Below are 19,638 nucleotides of genomic sequence, written 5' to 3' on the forward strand. Positions count from 1 at the left end.
GTGTTTATGAATATGCACTGTCCAAATAAACTAATAAAATAAATCTTATACTGACAAGAGATTTACCAGTCAAGACAAAACAAATATAAGTTTGATCTCTGTATAAAATCAAATGTATTGTCATTATACAGGTAGTACAACAAAATTAGAGGAATGATATCAAAAGATATACAAAGTTCCATGCAACTTTTAAACATTTTAAATGAAAAAAAAAGAAAGATATATTTTAACATTTTCTAATCAACCTAAGTGAACAGTGAAAGCTTTGTCTTACCTTTCATTGCAGTGTCACTTGCTCTGCTGTACGACTTTTGTCTCCTGAGGTTGTCGCTGGGGATTTCTGTGCAAACGTTCCAAGTTTTAGTATTTAAAGTGACTGGACGGAGGGGCGGAGGTCTGTAATGCTAAACTTAGGGCCAGCCTCCGCTTTCTTTCCCTTTGTCTGCCCCCTTCAGAGCAAAGTACATCACCTTAACTAGAATTGGATGACACTGAACCAATCAGAGGATCACCTCTACTGTAGAAACTGTATGGTACATCACCTTCAAGAAAGTTGTGCAATAAGTTTTCTTTCTTTTTTTTTGTAATGTAATACATACCCCATTTTTAATTTAAGCACTATTTAATGGAAGGAGCAGATCCTAATTATATATATGAAATAAAAACTAATAATGAAAGAGAATCCATATTTATTTTTAAAAATCCAAAATTCCTACAGATGTTGAGTGGAGATGGGTCAGGCTGGTTTGTACACTGATAAATCTTCCATCATGTGGTCAGATAAACTATAATAATAATGATGATGATAATAATAATAATAAACTTTATTGACATAGTAACATTGTTGAGAAAAGTGCTAAGTGTTTCAGAAAAAACAAGAAAATCAAAGCTATTCATGCTTAAATCTGATCAAGTGGATACAGTAGAATATATTTATGGAATGTGAGGTAGCCATAAACAGTGTGTGTGTGTGTGTGTGTTTGTGTGTATTTCAATCAGTCAGTGCAGGAGTCAGGAGAGTTGACAAAGGCAGCAGGTGAAGATGGAATGGCATGCGATAACGAGGTAGGCGTTATGCAATAAATCATGTATCATTACAGCTGATGTCCTGTAGACCCACTATGACCGTAATCCTCCCTCCCAGTCCAACCATTGCAAGCAGGACACTCACATGGAGGCAAAAAGCAGCTGAGGTCAGTTCACACCGGATTTGACTCGGTTGAGTTGGAAGTGGACATCCACACCCCTCCCACCTGCCCCCACCCACAACCCTACCCAATTCCTCTAGTCAACAGAAGTGTGTTATTCAGTTATTCATGTGTAAATCTCACAAATCTGTTACAAAAGGTCATTGAAATTAAGAGCATCATATTAGAAAGTTTATCTCAACGATGTCAAGATGGAAAAATCTGATAGTGTATGGAAGATAAAAATAGGCATCTGTTCATAATTGCATTCATTTTTTGCACGAAACTGGCAGTTACTCCTGATTGTTTGTGAGGAGAGAAAAAAAATGCATAACACTGAATTCAACATGCAAGTGTTCATACCTTAGACCCACGAAATGCTACCACATCTCTCCTCTAATGGAGCTAATGAGTAACATGGGAAATGTGAAGAATGACTTAGCAACTTGAAATCAATCAGCTTCTCAATGACGAGGCCGATTCAATTTGTGGTTTCCCCTTTGGTCAAAAAAATCCAAAAAGTTTTTCACCTGAGCTGATTTTCCTGTGCGAGGAATTAGCTAATTTTGTTCATTTTTGTCTCATTAATTTAAAACAAAATACAAAGTGGACCCTTTTTTGATTCTTGACACCTGATAACTACTATAGAATCATTTTAAGTGACTTAAATTAAGGCAAAAATTCACCATTTCAAACACTCAAACAGGTCAATCAGAAAAAAAACCCCATCACATAACCATCAATCATTTGACTAGGAATAGTTTATTAAAGGTGAGAAAACAAAAAAAAGCCACAATCCATTCGTTTAATTGCTTAAAAGCTATGTACATTATAAATAATTGCACTACATTACAACCATTTGTTTTTCCTAGTCTTGAGTCCTACATATTGAGATGTTACTGTCTGAAGGGCCAGGCAGAAGGGGGGAGCGGTTTAGGACGACTGGGAACATTATTTGTTTGAATACAACAGCTGGGCTAAGTGCGTGTTTGTCTGACTGTTTAGTGGACCGTTGACTTTATTACTGTAGAGAGAAAGAGAAGGTTTTGGGAAGTAGCTGGTGGATTTTTCTGGAGCTAAAAACTGTCCGTGCTCTGTCGGCCTTCTCGACACGTCCCGGCGCTTGGATCCCTCGTGCGGAGAGGAGAGAGGACATCAGTTTGTTTCAGTGTGTGAAGGCAGCACTTTGCTCTTCCTCTCCGCCTTTATGTTTGTCTTGTGCTCTATAATGGCTGATAGAGAAATGCCCCTGCTGAACTAATTCACAAAGGGCTATTCTTTCCCTCTGTTAGATGCCGGACAGTCTTGCAGGTCGAGAGGTTGAAACACTATCCTGGATACTGGGTTTTGTGTTATGCACATTGTGTGAGGTACGGTATTCAAACTCAGTCTTAATCCCCCTTTTTTTTTGACGCTAACTGCCCTGCTGAGGTTCTTGCTGCTGCTGCTGTTGCTGATGGTGATGATGATGATGATGTGAAGTTGCTGGGTTTAGAAGCATGGCGGCTGGCGCGTGAGACCACGACGCCACGACCGTTGCCGCCGCTGAGGGCAGGCTCTGCACGCCGCCGCCGCACATCGACGTCGCCAGCAACACCACGCTTTCCTCCGCCACTTCCTCCACCGCCATCCCCCCGCTCGCTCCAGTCACCTTCCGGGAGCAGTCCATGCAGATGTAATCCTCGTTCTCCGCCATCTCGCACGACACGCCGACGCACACCTGGTGGAACCACTCGTCGCAGCCGCCGTCGCATTGCACCCAGTCCACCTGGACACACACACACACACACACACATACACACAAGCAGACATGTGAGTGAGGATTAAGGATTATGATGAGTCTGAGAGTACAATGAGGAAACAATATGATAATTATTGAGAAAAAAGGCTCAGACTGGGCTTTGACGAGAAAAAGAAAAAAAAACACATTCTAGTGTAATTTTTAACAGCTCACGTTAAAGCTGTAAGTCTGTCACTGTTTGATTGATTTAATGAGCATGAGAACAGAGCCAAATTGGCAGACCGAATTGGCAGACCTGGCAAACCCAGTAAACCCTGGGCAGACTGTAGATGATCTTTGATATGTACATCACACCACTAAATATTTTTGGGTTTACCAAAGTGCTGTAATCACAAAGTGATGAACAGTGTGCACAATTTTGATCCTATGCACCTGTTACTGAAACCTTGTTGTGTTCAGGTACATTCTGGACATTTCAGGTTCACAAATGTAAAAAAACAAAACAACTTGCATATACATATTAAAAATCCTTCTTCAGCTCTTCTCAATTTTTTTTCTCTTCCTCTTATTGGTATATACTTAATAAAACAAAACAATGAGGACATTAAATAAGTGAAACTCACATGCTTAAGAAACCCTAATTTAAATAGTCAAAAAGTTCAGAGGTATTGCAATATTGGCAGCAACATTTAATACATTTAAGCCTGTTAAGATTTTATGTTGTATTTTATGATTTAGACATCAATACTTCTATTATCCTATTCAAGGTTGCAGAGGCCTGGATCTTGCCCCAGAATGCATTGGTCTAGAAGCACACATCACCAGTTTAATCACAGGTCAGATGTGCAACATCCCACACTGAAGTGAAATATGACCTGATAGTGAGAAGGAAGAGATAAGCATCTCAATGCCACTCTTGTTAATCATCCCAACTTCAGGTATTGTTGGCCGAGTTGAGAACAGCACCTTCCATCATTTCATCACCTCTGCTCCACCCACCCTGCTGGCCTACCAGTTTCCAGGGCTCTGATTGGCTGGGGAAGGAGACTGGACACTGGTTAACTTGATGGCCAGTCTCAAGCGCCGTCTCCAAAAAGGGACCACATCGGCCTGTCCTGTTAATATGTTATGTGTAACTCTCTTTAAGGTGTTCCAGTGCTGTTATCAGCTGTTGATATTCAATAAGGTTCCATGATGTTCATTTTGAAAAGTGTTCGTTATTAACTACATACTCGAGACATACAGGGAAAATCTTTGTCACTCACCAGCACACAGCCAGGTGTTTTGTTTCAAGGGCGTTAAGTTCAGTTTTCCTGAGATGAAACTAAGAGGCAGAATTTATTGTTTCTAAAAGTTTGCAAATTATGTTAGAGAGGAGGTCAAGAGCTGTCTGAGTGGCAACATAATCTGCCAGCATCATGGTGCTACAACAGCAAAGCATTCAGTTGTTGTTTTATACATTTAAAATTTGAAATGAAAAAGGTACTTGCAAATGACAAAGTAATAACAATGTAAACCATACTTTAGTGTTTCATTTGACCTTTTGAAGATTTCATTACTCTTCTTATATATTTTTTTTAACAAGCTACTTTTTATAAACATCATGCCTGATATGATTAGGTCAGTCTGCAATGGAGGAGATTTCACTATCAATATCAAGCCTGTAGGAATATTAAGGGGCATTGCTTTGATACTGGAGATACAGAAAGTGAAAGACAAACTAAACATCTATTCACATACAATATTTTGGATGAACATCTAATATCAGCAAAAGTTTAGCACCCAGCTGCATGTATGGACGTCGCTTTATCATATCTACATAAAATTTTCTCATATAGAAACACCATGATTCACAATTGTCATGTCTTACTCTTAGCAAATGATAGCAAGTACAAGTTTATATTTTAAGTGAGATCTTGTGAGATCTTAAGTGAGCTGAAGAGTTTTATTTTGAAATGTATATGATTTTGTTCTAATAAGAAACAAAAAGTGCAAAACTGAAAGAAAGCGTATCATTTTATAGTGATTTTGAATACCTGAGTTAAAGTCCTATTTCAATATCAGACAATGCTGTGGTAATTATCACAATATTAATACTGTCCATACAGCCAAACTCTATTATTACATATCGGTTAAAAAATAATATTTAAAAAACACACACAGTACTTTGAGTTTTAAAAAGGCACACAGTCACATGGTCACCTTTGACCTCTGTTAAATGCTAAACCATAGCTGTGTCTATAAATCATCTATGTTTTACCCCTCGTGCCTCTTTTCCTGACCCTATTCTGACAACATAATCTCCATCTTAAGTGCTGAGACTCACCTTTTTTTAACCCACTGACAAAATATTCTGCAAAAATATGTTTTCACTTTCATTGTGGAGGCTAATGGCTGAGTCCTCACCTTATCTTTACAGGGTCTCTGGCAGTTTTTGGCTGCACAAACAGCATTCTCATCATTGGAGTCTTCAGCCCCGGACCAGTCGTACTTGGAGGGAATGTCAAGAATCTTCTTCTCCTTCCTTTTCTCCAGTCCCTCCCTGATGGCCTCGGCCTTAGCGGCTGCCTTCTCCTTCCTCTTTCTCTCCTTCTCCTCCTTGGCTAACCGCTTAGCCAGCTGCTTCATCTCACGGTTCTTCTCCAGGTTGAGTTTTAGTTTCTTCTTCTTCGGTTTGACCCCAAGACCAAGCTCCAGGCCCACCCTTTTCAGTTCTTTGGACTTGGCCGGTCGCATTTCTCCCATTGGTGAGGTGCCACCAGCAGTGGCCATCAACATATGGTGGTGCTCGGCTCTTTCTAACTTTCGTTTCCTCTTCTTCTCTGAATCTTTCAGCTTGATTTTTAGAGGCTTCTCCATTAGGGAGTCATCAGGCTGTGAAAAAGAAGGAAAAGAGAGTGAGGATTGAGAAAATGGGAGCATAGAACATTTTTGCCAAACTATTTGTCTTTTTAAGTGAAGACACTTGCAAAAAATGTTGGTTTTCAGTGACAAATGTACGGTTTATGGACAGAAAAGCTGTTGTTGAGAATAACACAGGTATCTTCTGCTACAGCAAGATACCAGAGGCATTGATTCAAACACAAACCCAGTGATCAGTTACTATCCAGCAATTGTCACGGGGTCCAGCTGCGCAATCAGGTTGCATAATGGATGACCTCCCTACCTCCATGACCTGCAGGAATCTCTCCTCTGAGGGGGGGTGCGTGGCCTGCAGAATTCTCCAGATGTGCTGGGTCTCATCCAGGGACACCTCCAGCAGGTCTCCCAGCATCATCAGTTCCTCCAGCTGGGCCTTAGCCTGCGGGGACAGCTCAAGCACTGGCGGCTCCAGGCTGCGAGGTACTAGGGGGGTCTTCCTGGGCTGCTTTCTAGGCGTGCCCAGGTCTGAAATATCAATATTTAAATATTTTCAGTAAAAGATGACACACACACATCTTTTAAGAGTCCAAGTAAAACGGTGTAACGGTGAAAAGTGCATAAGATAACAGCTATTCTTTAATGTTTTGAGAGTGAATGGAGTCAAAACAGTAACAAAAAATCTTAAGTGAATGAATCCTCACTTTGCACACAGGACTTGGAGGCTGAGGAGTAGGCGTGCTCGGCGCAGAATGAGGGCGTGGCAGCCGGCCACATGTGACTGACCACCTCCTCAGATTTCACAGGGATCTCTTCATCACAGAAAAGGTAGGGCTTCACCTCGCCTGGGTCCTGAAACCACAGAAACACATGAATAATGTTCCCAGTTTAGAGGTTGGATTCAGTTACAGCCCTCATTTAAAATATTAGACCAATCTCTGCCTCTCGTACCTTCATGTCGTAACCATAGGTCTCCCTGATGTCCTCGTCTGAGTCGGTCTCCTCGTCATCGTAGTCCACAGACTGCCGAGGTGATGTGGCTCTGCTGAAACCTGACTGCTGAAAAGTTTGGATGTGGCCCTGTGGAGGGAAAAACACACATACACACACACACACTTATGAATATACATGCAATGTCCATTTTCTGTTCTCAAAAGAACTTAACTTATACCAGAAACAAAGAAGATGTTGGATATTGTGAAATCATCCATCTACCATCTAATCAATTCAATTCCTTGCATTTCTTCACATTTACCATGTCAGTGCAATCACTTAGCCTGTTTCATGTTTACATATGAGCGCCCTCTTCTGGTGAACTCCACATCTACATCAAAAGCCAAAGTTGAGGCCAAAGGAAACTACAACCTGCAACTCAAAGTTAGATTCCTAGTAGGAGCTTAACTGTACACAAGTGTTGGGGTGATGGTTCAGTATGTTTTCAGTACAGCAGGAAAACAACAAGGGTAGAAAACAACTTTTGGTCCTTAATTCAGTCATGACACCTGCTGATCCACTGTCTCTTAAAACTGTTTTTTACAAGATGCTGTCCAACCACATCAGAAATCAAATGTGTTTATAGTTGTTGTGAACGGCTTCACTCAAAGAAGACCATCAGAGAGGGGAGGGGTACGAGGAGATGCAATATTGTTTAAACACTACATGAGTTTTGGTAACCAGGGTAACCAGGTGTTGTGCTGCCAAAATGTTCCAGGTTGAACTCAAGCGCTAGAATTATTGTTCCACGTCAGAATAAGTGGATTATTAAACTAATGAGGTAGTAATTGTGTGCATGAATGGACATAATGAATTGAGGAAAGCCAGATCCCAAAATGAACATCCTGCACCGAATTGTTACACTCCTAAGTCCTAGAGTCTTACTGAAGAAGATCATTTAATGTGACCATCTGAACCTACCTGCAAGTCAGGGTTGGCAGCGGCTTTCTGCAACTCCGCATTGATGATCTTCTCGGTTTTCTCCCTCGCAGCCTGCTCCACCATACGCTGGCTCAGCACTGACAGCTTTGCCAGGGCTGAGGACAGCTCCTCAGTGGCCAGAGCCTGGCGCGCTCTGTCCTGGTAGGGCAGACAGACAAGTGTAAGGTTGAGCTTTTCAGTAAAGATTAAGAGCAGTTTAGTGATTTCCTATGCATGCTGATAATATGAAGTGTTCAGAATAAATCAGGTAATGGTCTCTGATATAATTTCCATGCGTACCTGCCAGCTCATTGCCCTCTCTGTCAAACACTGGAGGGCCTCTCCTTCTGGTAGACGCACTGGAAGCTTCTGCAGTGACACCAGCAGCGAAAGGATGGTTTCTAATCTCGGCCTCCTCGACCTCTGACAGAGCGGGCACAGGAATTTGGAGTCTTTGCTGTTGCTCTGCCAGCCCACACCCAGCTTCTTCTGGGACCCAGTCTTAGGCAGAGGCACACATGCCCCGTGAAACCAGTCCTTACACAATTCGCACTGCAGCATGAAACCGCTGGCCGTCTTTCGACACAGGCAGAACTTGACCTCCTCGATGCGGTCGGCCATGGCCATCTTGGCCAGATTGGCAGCACGGAGTGAATGGATGGACTCCACTTCTTTTTGCTCTTTGGATTTGAAGGCTGCTACAACGGTGGCGGGGTCTCGCACCTCCTCGAGGCTCTCTTCCAGGTCGCTCAATGTGTCCGGGTCGAAGCCTCCTCGCTCCTTCTCCATGAGCTCCTTGACGCGCTTCCGCTTGCTCTTGCTGTTGCCGTAGACCCCGATGTCCACACGAGGACTGAGAACCTAAGAGAAGAGAGGAGAGCGACTGGTTTTCATTCTGCTTACAGTACATATTATTGTACTTAACAACACTCTACATTTTACAGCCACGAATGAAATCAACTACTGCTGCTTCAGTCTTGACAGCCAACCTGGAGCAGTGTGTACGTGGAGTTCTTCTTGAGGAAAGTGCGACCAGTCCTCTCCCTCCAGGCTCGGGCTGAGGCCACCTGAGACTCCACCTGGGCCAACGGATCTAGCCGGACAGGGATGGAACGACCCCGAGCCAGCAGGCTTTCCAGCTGCTCCAGGTAAGCGTAGCTACTGCCACTCTGTGTGTGGAAAATACAGAGAGGGAGACAGGTGAAGAGAAAGCTGAGCTGATGTCTCCATTCAGATACAGACACGTATATAGATTCACTTTCCACTAGAGATTATCAAACTTTTTAATAGAATTGTTACAAGTCTGATATGTAATGTATGTATAGTCAGTACCTGGATGGCCTCCACCTTAGCAGTCCACTCCTTGGCCTTGTGCAAGGCCTCTCGGAGGGCCAAAATATTAGGTAAGTATGCTGGAATGTTCCTGGCCTCCAGCACAATACTCTCCAACGTCACCATGCTGTGGCGAGGCCTGAGGACACATTTGATGGTTCAGCATAAGAAGAACTAAGTAGCACCAGTAGGACGGTTTGTTGTTGATTAAACACCCCAAAGTGGCCTATGCAGTTGTATGTGAGCAAATGGGTACGTGCAACCTTACCTGGCCTGCAGGCAAGCACGAGCCTTATCCTCCCATCTCTCAGAGACAGTGAGGATCTCCTGCAGTTCAGCCATCGCCTTCTCCACAGCGTGGTGGGGAGCCAGGCCCACCCCGGAGTCTATCAGCCTCTTCATCAGCTCCAAGGTGACGCGGTGAGGCTCGGCCAGGGTGACACGCACCTGGGATGTGACAAGGATACCGCATGTTACATGAAGCCACAATTACAGCTGCGCATCTAAAACCTCTCAAACAGGTTGTGGGTCTTATCGAGGCTTACCTCATCGAGCCAGCGGGCCTGCTGGAGCTCCTGTTTGAGCCGGGGAAGCTCCGGCAGCTCAACGTCCAAACCACTGCCAAGATCCAACAGAGCCTGGAGCTTGGAGGAATCGGGCATCTCGTCTGCCAGCGCCACCTGGGCACGCTCATGGAAGTCCTCCACATTCTCCAGTAACTCCTGAAGACATGGGTGGTAGCACAGCGAGTGGGAGGAGAGGAAAAGAGGGATTAGTCAGGTAAAGGTTTTAGCAGTTCAATAGTATTGATAGAGGAAGAGGGTGGTTTAGTAGATTTCCATGAAAGCACACAGATATGGAGGGGACTAACTTTGACTTGTCGGGCCTGGCTGATGATGCAGGGCAGCCTGTAGAGCTGGTCCACGAAGGCCTTGAGCTCATCCACTGTCAGTTTGGTGCGGTTACGACTGCTCTCAGAACGCAGGCGACTGCTGGAGACACACATGGACAAACACTAACGATTTAGTTCTGAACCTTTGGACATGAGTGCACGTAACATTGATTGAATGGAAAAGGTGTATACATTTGCTGCAAGTCACCACTTTTTGGTGTGTGCTTAAATCGGTACATTGCTTTTCTTTTGGCTCACAATAAGTGCGTGTATGTGCATATCGATGTCCACTGACCTGTGTCTCTGCTTGCGGCTGAGCAGCAGCTGGGCTACAGAGGAACATGTTTCCGCCTCCTTTACCATCTCCCTAAGGCGTCGGAACAGAGCGTTCTCAGGGTACTTCCTGTCCTCTGCATCCTCAAGCAAAACTTTGAGCTCAATAAGATCTATGAGGGAGAAACAGCGAGAGAACAACAATGAGAGATACTTCATACACAATGAATAAACAGTCAATGTAATTTCACAAATGATTCAGTCATACAAAACAATCCTCCAGTAGCACAAAAACGCGTCAACATTTTTTTCAGTAAATTTATATTTCCAATGAGGGTATTCACATGAAATCTTCACCAGAATTTGGTATTAACTTAAGAAATTCACACATATAAAGAAATTAAGACATTTAAAGTCCATACATAAAGAACACGCTAAGAAAAAGCAGTACACCAAGGCAAGGAAAGGGAAGGAACCAGCTGAAATCTGTAAGTAGTTAGAAAGTAATTCTACCTCTTATCTGTGTACATTGATATAAGCTGGATTAGTACATGTTGATGGGCTATAAAAAGATTTTTTGTTACCAAGGTGTAACACAAGGGACCTCTAATGATGGGTAAAAGCAAAGAGCTCTCACAAGACCTTTGCAACCTGACTGTTGCAAAACATATTAGTGGAACTGGTTACAGACGTATTTCAAAACTTCTGAATCTTGCAGTAAGCACCATTGGGGCAACATTTGTGGAAGGAACTAGATATCAGAGTTCACAAGAGGGGCCCTTGTAAACTTCCAGATTTAAAGACAATCTGTTTTAAAGAATGGGCCAAAATCACACCTGAGCACTACAGACTTGAGTCTTGAAGCTCTCATTACAAACATAGGCTTCTCCACTAAGTATTAAATACATTTCAGTAAGTGTGTTCAGTACTTTTTTACACATAACTTTATTTATGACGTCTTTATATGCGTGGATTTCTTGAATCAATACTAAAGTCTGATGATAATGTCATGTGAATAGCCTCATTGGAAATATATTTACTGAAAAAAATGGTGATGCGTTCAATACTCATTTTCCCCACTGTATACATTATAGTAGAAACAAACCTTTTTTGTTCTTCTGGTCTGCAGCCAAGGCTTCAGTGACCCTCTTTGCCCAGGTGTCATAGGACTGTGCCCGTGTCTTTACTCCATACAGCATGGACGGAAACTCCTCCAGATCATAGCGATACCTGAAACGTATAATAAAAAAATAGCTTGTTCAGAATGTGGTTAATGTGATCCAGTAAATGTGTGGTCCAGTGCTACCAGCCAATGTTATTCTCCATGATTGAATTCACTTGGAGAGCTCATTTTCAAAGCAATATAGATCTTTTTTAATAAATCTAATTTTACTAGTGTGTTATTTAATTGTTAGAAATTTACTGTCCACAGGTCAAAAAGCAAGAACCTCTTACCGGAGACACTTGTTGCCAAGTGGACAATCACAGAGATCTGCTGCATGGTGGAGACAAACCAGCCTGTCGGGGCTACAGGAGCACGTCAGCGCAGACAGGAAACAGGTCGTCTTACACTTGTGGCACTGGCGCTCGTCGTCAGGCACCAGCTCAAAAACCTCCTGCTCTGAGGACAGCACGCCCTGGAAGTAAAGAGGAGCTGATGAGATAAGTATTTTTAAACCATAATCTATCAACACAAAACAATATGATTTTATCTCACCATCTCCTGGACCGCCTGTCGTTGTTTTGTCTCCTCTTCCATCATGTCTCCCATTTCCTTGAAAACAGCGGCAGCAAGTTCCACGTCGAGGCTCTCTGGATCAGCAGCCATCTTGCACAGGAGCTCCTCGTGGGAGAAGACGCAGTAGCGGTGCAGGCGTTGGTAGTGGGCCACGCACTGACGGCCCATGGGTAACTGAGGAAAAGAAGAAGTAAAAGATGAACCGACGCATTCAGAGGAAAAAAACAAAACATGTAGAGTTCTTATAATCGGAGAAGAATTTGCTTTTCACTCACCCAGTCGGCTGTGCAGAAGTTAACAGCTTCTGCAAAATTGTATCCCTGATTGAAGCCACTGTGGTACGCCCTGGGGAAAGTCACCACAAACTCCCCTGCACACTGATTGGTCCTGTACACCTGAGGGGAGAAAATACACATATGCAATTAATAATTAATGTGCATGACATTACCAATATCTAATTAGACCCACAAAACATCCAGGCCTGTGCTACGTACAGGGACGCCATGCTCCATGAGAACATTGGGATTCATGATGGTGACCAGTTGATGGAGTAGGTCAGGCTGGGAGTCAAACAGCTCTGGAGCCAACTTCTTCATAACCGCCTCCAGCTGCTCTGCTGCTGAGGCCGGCACTCCGTACCAGGTCTTTGGCTCGCCCCTGGAGATGGGAAGAAAAGTCGTTTAAATATAAATTATTCAGCTGATGCTTTAACAGAATTCAGAGTGAATTGTAATAAAGTCTTGAGTGTCCATTGTCTCACCAGTGCAGGAAATTGATGGAGTAGCTCCAGTGATCCTCGATATGCCAGCAGAATGAGGAGAAACACATGCCCACATACAGCCAGGGTACCTTCATACCCGAGATGTCCACATTGATGTGGGTGAGCACTGACTGCTCCAGCACTGGCATGTTGTTCAGGTTCCAGCCCGAGTTGGCGTACTCCTGACAGGATGGCGGAGGGGGGGGGGGGGGGGGGGGGAGAAAAGCTTAAGTGAAGCTTTATTTCATTTAAGGGCACATTTCATGTTTCAAGTTAATGGAGCTCCATTAAGTAAAAAATAAAAAAAGCCTTTGGGGGGTTCATTTAAATGGAAAACTAATTAATTCTAAAGTCTAAAGAATGTCTCTGAAACACAGGGGAAATACTCATTAGATTATAGTGTTTCCTCTATATTAAAATACTGGTTATGGATCTTTAATAGAATGTGTAAGAAAATAATAAAATGCAAAAAAGGTTTTGGCTAAAAATTCAAATCAAATTCTAACCTAAAAACTAGACTCACCCTCAGTGATAAGATATGACAACATTTACTTAAACTATTAACCGGTCATTTATTTACTACTGTGTGTGTCTGACACATTCAAAATAATCACAGAATAATCCTGGTGCAGCCTTGAAACCCTCTACTCCTCAACTCTTATAAAGATATTTGTCAATGCAACACTTGAGGCAGTTTATGGAAATATGCATATTTTCTTATTTTTGTTTTTATTATACATCAATCTTCTCACCTCTTCATCTCCCAGTAGCCTCCTCTTACCATCCCTGATGGGAAATCCACTGCCCACTTCCTTGGAGCTGATGTCAGCTCCGTATTCTACGATTACATCCTCCTCGATGCTGCTGACCAGACGCCAGAACTCTTTCTCCACCAGTTCTGTGGGGACCATCTGTGGGCACAAGGTGGGACATGAAATCTCCTGCCTTCATTTTATTAGTGAAAATCGTGCAAGCAACAAAGTTAACCTTGAACTGTTGAAGCATAATAACAAATCAGCTGTAGAAGATGAGAATTGAAGGTGGTATTCATAGAGGTTTGTGTGAATGTAGAAGGAGTTTTGTGACAGTCAGACATCCATACAACAATTTATATATTCTAGCTCATTGACTGGATTTTACATACGTGAACAGGCATGTTGAAATAGTCGGACTTGAAGTGGTCAGCCATTTCTCCAAAGCTCTGGAGAGAATACTCCCTCACAGCCTGCTCAAAGCCAAATGCCTCCCTGGGCTTACTGCATTCCTGCAAGGGAAAGGGGACAACAAATTGATTATAACAGGAATTTATTTCCTGTGTGTTATTTACTCAGAGAGGGCAAATTCTACAAAAGAGAAATTAAGAAATAAACAACTTCTATCACATGTTTAAAGAATATAATTCTTAGTCCTAACCAATTATATTATTAGAGGCAAAATTGTATTATTTTACTATTTTTGCAAATGTCTTCATATATTCGAGCACCTGAAAATTATGAATTCATGCTTTAGACTTTGAAGAAATCACCCAGTGTTAAAGTTTTACCTCAGCGACACACTTAGGGCAGCGCCAGTCCCCCTTGGGTACATCCTGCAGGGGTGGGATCAGGCAGAAGGTGTGGTAGCTGTCGTCACAGCCGTCACACAGCAGGAGCCGGTCCTCCTCATCGCCTCGTCCACACATCAGACAGAGGTACAGGTCGATCTGTGAGATCAATGTACAAAAAAACCCCCAAAAAACAGTAATGGTCATGCCTAGAGCTAACCAAGATACATTAAAAGTGAGCAATCGGGCAAATGCTAAACACAATGAATTGTCTGATACTCACAAAGTTGACCTCCAGGGTCTCCTTGCGTGGTCTCATTTTGATGGCGAAGGCCTGGGCTTTGAGGTGACGCTGTTTCTTGTTGAATCCGTCATCTACGTGAATGGGGTAAAGTGACAGTGTGAGAATAGTAACACTGTCGATACATTGCTGATTATCTGCCATGTGTAAAAACGCGGGTCTTACCAGCTGACACAATCTCCAAGCCCACCATCTTGGGACTTGTACCAAAGATCTTGAGGCCTTTTGGCTCCTTGTTTTCTCTCTGGAGAAACACAGTAACAACAACAAGACCAGAGTGAGAAACAGTCTGTGAAACACAGTAATCCTGTTAAAAGGCCAAATATTAGACGACCCCTGGGGAACATCCCTGCTGTCATAGGAGGGAAAGTATACACCAGTAAATAAAGGATGAATATGTGGACTATTTGCAACAGTAATGTTATCAAAAACTGTGCTTGACTTTCTGTAGTATAAGCCCTCTTGTACTTGTTCATTTGTTTACCTCAGACTTCAGACGCCTGGAGCGTCTCTCAGGCAGAAGCCGCTCTTTGGTTTGCGTTGAATCAACCTCCCCGTCTCTCTCCTTGTCCTTATCATCCTCATCCTCTTGATCTTCCTCCTCCACCGCCTCCTCGCCAACCCCCTCATCTATTTCTTCCTCATCGTCTCCCTCATCATACAACCGGTGGAGGCCCTGATCGAACAAAGCAGTGAAGAATAAAGAAAGCCTAAGTTTGCAGTCCGAGACTGAACTTTGAGAACACAGAGCTTAAGCAATTTTATCTCAAATTAAAATAAAATAACCAGAAGATGGGTCGCTTCAACAACAAAACTCCCCAAAATAGGTGTGAACTTTTCCCAACTCTTGAAAGGATGTACAACAACAAGAAGTTTATCTCATGTACAATGTTGCAACGTGACTGGATTCTTACATTGTTTTTGTGTTAGTGAATGCTGGAGCTAACAGAGTTGCTGCCAAACATTTAGGTGCCATTTAGTCAGAAAACCAACACCAAGACTCGTTCCACAAAAACAAACAATAAGCAAACATGCCTGTTGCATTTTTAAAAACTTGTAATGGCCTTACATATATTTAACTATGACATTCCTTCCACTAAGAAAATTATTACTATTGTGCAGCTGTGTGACGCACAGCCAAATTGCATCTGCTTGTCTATGTTCAGTCAGCAGCACTCACAGTCAGAGTTGCTCCAGACTGGAAGAGTTCATAGGGGTACAGGATCCTCTCATAGTGGGAACGTAGTAGTGAGCCGGTTCCTTTCCCAGGTGGGAAGCCCATCCGACTGGAAACCTTGGACCACCTCTTCTCTTTACACACCGTCTCAAAGCCGCCTTCGGATGACACTACCTGAAATGCACGCAAACACAAGTGTCCTATATGAGCATTTTTACCAGCGACAATGACAAAATAAATATTTTACAGCCAAAGCGCAGAACAAAGTGTAAAATTAGGGGCTGACATTAATGGTTATTTACAATATCAATTTATATACAGATTATTTTCTCGATAGATCGATTCATTGTTTTGTATTTAAAATAGCAGAAAATAGTGAAAAATTGTTAGAATTTCCACTGGTGAATTATTCAAATTGCTTGTTTTAGTGAGACAGCCAAAATCCATCATCATGTGAGACAAGGAAGAACATAAAACCCTCACATTTGAGAAGCTAGACACAGAGTGGTTGTCTTTTTTGCTTGAGAAAACAAAAACAAAAAACTTCAGTCAATTATTAATTATCTGTTGAATGACTAATTAGTTCATCATTACAGCTCAACATGAAATTGCACCTACAGACAATATGTGTATCAGGGAAAACTAATAGCAGCCACCACATTAGTTGTTCATTTGGTCTGTCTCTTTAACTTTTAAGATAAATAAGCAACACTCTTTTTGGAAAATTTGGAAAATTTTTCAAGACATGTCTATGTAACAAAACACAAATACTTTACCCCACTAAAATGAATGCTACATATTAAGTGTATCCAAACTGATCTTGTTTTACCTTGCTGAGCTGATAGAGGTCCAGGATCTTTCTCTCCACATGCGGGAATCGGAGCTTGGATCCCTGCAGCTCCCAGAACTTTGCGATCTGATCCAGAAAGTTGAGCTTAACCCGAGTGAGGGCCTGGACAGAGAGAGGAGAGACTCTAAATACAGAAACCCAATGTTCTGCCGTCATGCACAGTGGATACCTCGGGTGAAATTATGTCTGGATGGCTGCACTCTGCTAAAAGACCATACTGGTCCATAACTTCAATATTGAAGCTGCCCTGCTGTCTTTGATTCACACACATTAAAACAACACTACAGGAGTAGAGATCTCAACAGGTATTAGACAGAAGATAACACTTAAGGTGGAAACAGCATCTAAATACTCTGCTACCATCCAAGGAGCACTGATGTGATAATTAACAACACACCTTGGGACAGCGAACAGCATGTGGATGCTGTTTCTCCCAGAAATGTTTATCAAAACTGAACGCAACTAGGATAATTTACATAAAGGTTAGACTCCTTTTCTTTCTTTTCTTAATATTACTGTTATGACAGCAAGATGCATCTTCTTGGAAAACTCACCTCGAGTTCATTGAGTCTTTGTACTCGAGGAGTGAAGCGGAAGTTGCGTACATCGCAGGCAAACGGAGGCTGCCAGTCCTGATAGACGAGAACACAGAAACATTAGCTCTATGTCAAAACAAAAGCAATAAGGAAGTGACTGCAACAACACTGCAACTTGGAATAAATCACTGTCTCTACAGGGGACATAATGTGAGCTGATGTTTGTTAGTGAGAGGCTGAGGCTCAGACTATTTTCATCACAATACCACTCTTTAAGTCCTCTTTAAGTGCAGGACATGCTGTGTGTCACACGCTGTATATTTGACTGAACACCTCGATGTTGATATTGTGACAATATTGTAGGGATGACCAATAGTACTTTCACTAAATATTTACACTATGAGATTTTTGATCAATCATCAATAATGTGGATATAATAACTAAGTAGGTAAAGGCAAATAATAGAACAGCTAAAACAGTCTATAAGTTCACAAGACTACATCACTTTACTGTAATGCAGCCTTTAAAACCAGTAAAGACAACACTTGTACCATGATATCATGATATTACAATTATGTAAGACGATCATCAATATAATATCATTATATTGCCCAGTTTTAATAAACATAGCTTCTTTCAAGCCCTACTTGTGACAATTCTTTCTCTTCTGGAAGCTGTAAATGCTCTACAAGCTACAAAGACACCCCCAACAGTTAAAGGCCCAAGAAAATAAAGATGGATTCTAATGGTTGCTTATATATAAAATAGCATAAATATGCGTTTAAAGTGTGTGAGGAGGGACAGGCCTGCATGTGGCCCAATGTCGCATCTTCGCAGCTAACATGGTACAATCACTGTACTGTAACTTAGCCATGAGAGAAAACAAAAACAAAGCAAGTGTGATCGGAATTATTGAATGTGTTCGGCTTTTATACAACTTTGAAGCACACCAAACACAAGCCAGTATCCCCAAAGTGCAAAATATGTACAGTTGGGTGCTAATAAATTAAGCTTTATTTGACCTCTATTAGGGTAATGGCAACTAGTCACGTCGTTGCCTTTCGCAAAATTCACGCAGGCCCAAAGTAAACTAGCACCGGCTTATGTAAGAGCATAACAGCCAAATCCTCACAGACTCCAACACAAATTGTTTGTTTCCAATGCTCTAAAACGATAGCTGAGGTTTACCTCGGGGGGTCGGATCTTGCAGATGCCCGTTTTCTCTGCAATGGGTCGGATCTTGTTGATAAATCCTAAAGGATCCGAGAAATCCTCCCAACTCGGCTCAAAAACAGGACATTCAGGAGGGGGGACAAACTCAGCAAATGCAGACATGTTGGAGTGGTGAATGAACAGTCTTTAAAAAATAAAATAAAATAAAGATTTGTTTTTTAATAGAAGAGTTGAGACTCAACAGTCCATGATTATTTCCCAGTTATTTTCTTCTTGGGGAACTTCCTCGGTGTCCATCATGATGCTTCAAATGTGCTAAATTGCGATTCACTTCAATGACAGGATGTAGATGCATTAAGACAAAAACAAGCGAGATGCGGGTGATTTTCATCCGCTCAAAGGCCGGGCCAGGGCCGGGGAGAGTCTTCACCACCACTCCCCTACCTGGGACGGAGGGCAGGGTCAGTCCAAAACGCCATCAGTCCTCCTCATAGACGAGAAGCTTCACGAACAACAACAAAAAAGCAACTCTGCGGCGAAGATTTGAGCCAAAAGGATTGGATCACAAGCAGAATTTGAAAAGAAGTTTTGTGACTACAAAACAAAAACACAACCCAGCTTTGTAATGTTTGCTGCGATGTTATATTACGCAAGCTAACGTAGCTACGTCTGTGTACCTGGCTTGTGTATGATTTCTTCGTGATGATGCATTTTCCCACAAAGTTTTCCCACGGCTGCGTCTAATGGCTCGCTAGTAAATCCAGTCTTTGTGTCCACTTCTTCAAGCACCTGGCAGCTATGTACCAGCCAAGCAGGACCACAACAAGGAAGCTAAGTAGTAGCAGGCGTACATTGTTGACTGACGCCTTCGCTCAGTGTAGCAACCCCCCATTCATTGGAGCACTTGAGGCGATGGAAAACTAGCGTAGAGCTAATTTGGTTAGCTCAAATAAGCTTAGCCGCTGCAGCTCGTTGCGCAGCTAACATTGACGGTAGCGGAGAAAGTCGACTGAGCAGGACTGTCCGCCATGACTTGAGTAGGTGGATTGGATGACATGGGAGAAAAAGCTAAAATCCTTTCGTTTAGTTTTACCGGGTGTCACTTTGCATATAATTTAACGTCGTCTGTAGCTACTGTAGCCGCATTAGCCGACGTGCTAACTACAACTAGCTGTTAGCAAGGCTGGGAAGAGCTGTAATGTTGCATTCGCAGAACCTCGGGAAGTTTTTAGTACTTCCGAGTTCGCAAATTGCAATAAAAAAGGCTGTCAGTGCTTTGTCTGAAAATAGCAATTTAAAACAATTTATATTAAAGGCAACTATTGACAGCCGTTGTCTTGTTCTACAAATTAAACTATGCCG

The 19,638-nt window shown here is 42.5% G+C and overlaps 1 protein-coding gene across 2 annotated transcripts; it reads right to left on the minus strand.

Annotated features, from left to right (window-relative positions):
* Window positions 1–1,916: 1,916 nt before the first annotated feature.
* kdm5a (lysine (K)-specific demethylase 5A) lies at window positions 1,917–19,461 on the minus strand. 2 transcript variants are annotated; one of them, XM_053314216.1, is made up of 30 exons: window positions 18,954–18,971; window positions 18,292–18,460; window positions 17,122–17,199; window positions 16,547–16,669; window positions 15,721–15,891; window positions 15,025–15,216; window positions 14,706–14,784; window positions 14,523–14,614; window positions 14,240–14,398; window positions 13,841–13,960; window positions 13,449–13,607; window positions 12,697–12,878; window positions 12,431–12,593; window positions 12,212–12,331; window positions 11,916–12,110; window positions 11,654–11,835; window positions 11,304–11,428; window positions 10,221–10,371; window positions 9,905–10,025; window positions 9,579–9,755; window positions 9,302–9,480; window positions 9,034–9,172; window positions 8,691–8,870; window positions 8,002–8,562; window positions 7,702–7,860; window positions 6,739–6,867; window positions 6,492–6,639; window positions 6,095–6,315; window positions 5,335–5,802; window positions 1,917–2,955 (listed from the first exon to the last, which is right to left on the minus strand). In XM_053314216.1, the coding sequence occupies exons 2-30, from the start codon at window positions 18,436–18,438 to the stop codon at window positions 2,602–2,604; spliced, it is 5,274 nt and encodes a 1,757-aa protein (XP_053170191.1). In that variant the 5' UTR covers window positions 18,439–18,460; window positions 18,954–18,971; the 3' UTR covers window positions 1,917–2,601. The 2 variants fall into 2 exon arrangements, with proteins under 2 accessions (XP_053170191.1, XP_053170190.1); XM_053314215.1 differs by lacking the exon at window positions 18,292–18,460 and having other exon boundaries at window positions 18,954–19,461.
* Window positions 19,462–19,638: the final 177 nt, after the last annotated feature.

Source organism: Scomber japonicus, chromosome 23 (genome assembly GCF_027409825.1).
Source record: "Scomber japonicus isolate fScoJap1 chromosome 23, fScoJap1.pri, whole genome shotgun sequence".
NCBI classification, from domain to species: Eukaryota; Metazoa; Chordata; class Actinopteri; order Scombriformes; family Scombridae; genus Scomber; species Scomber japonicus.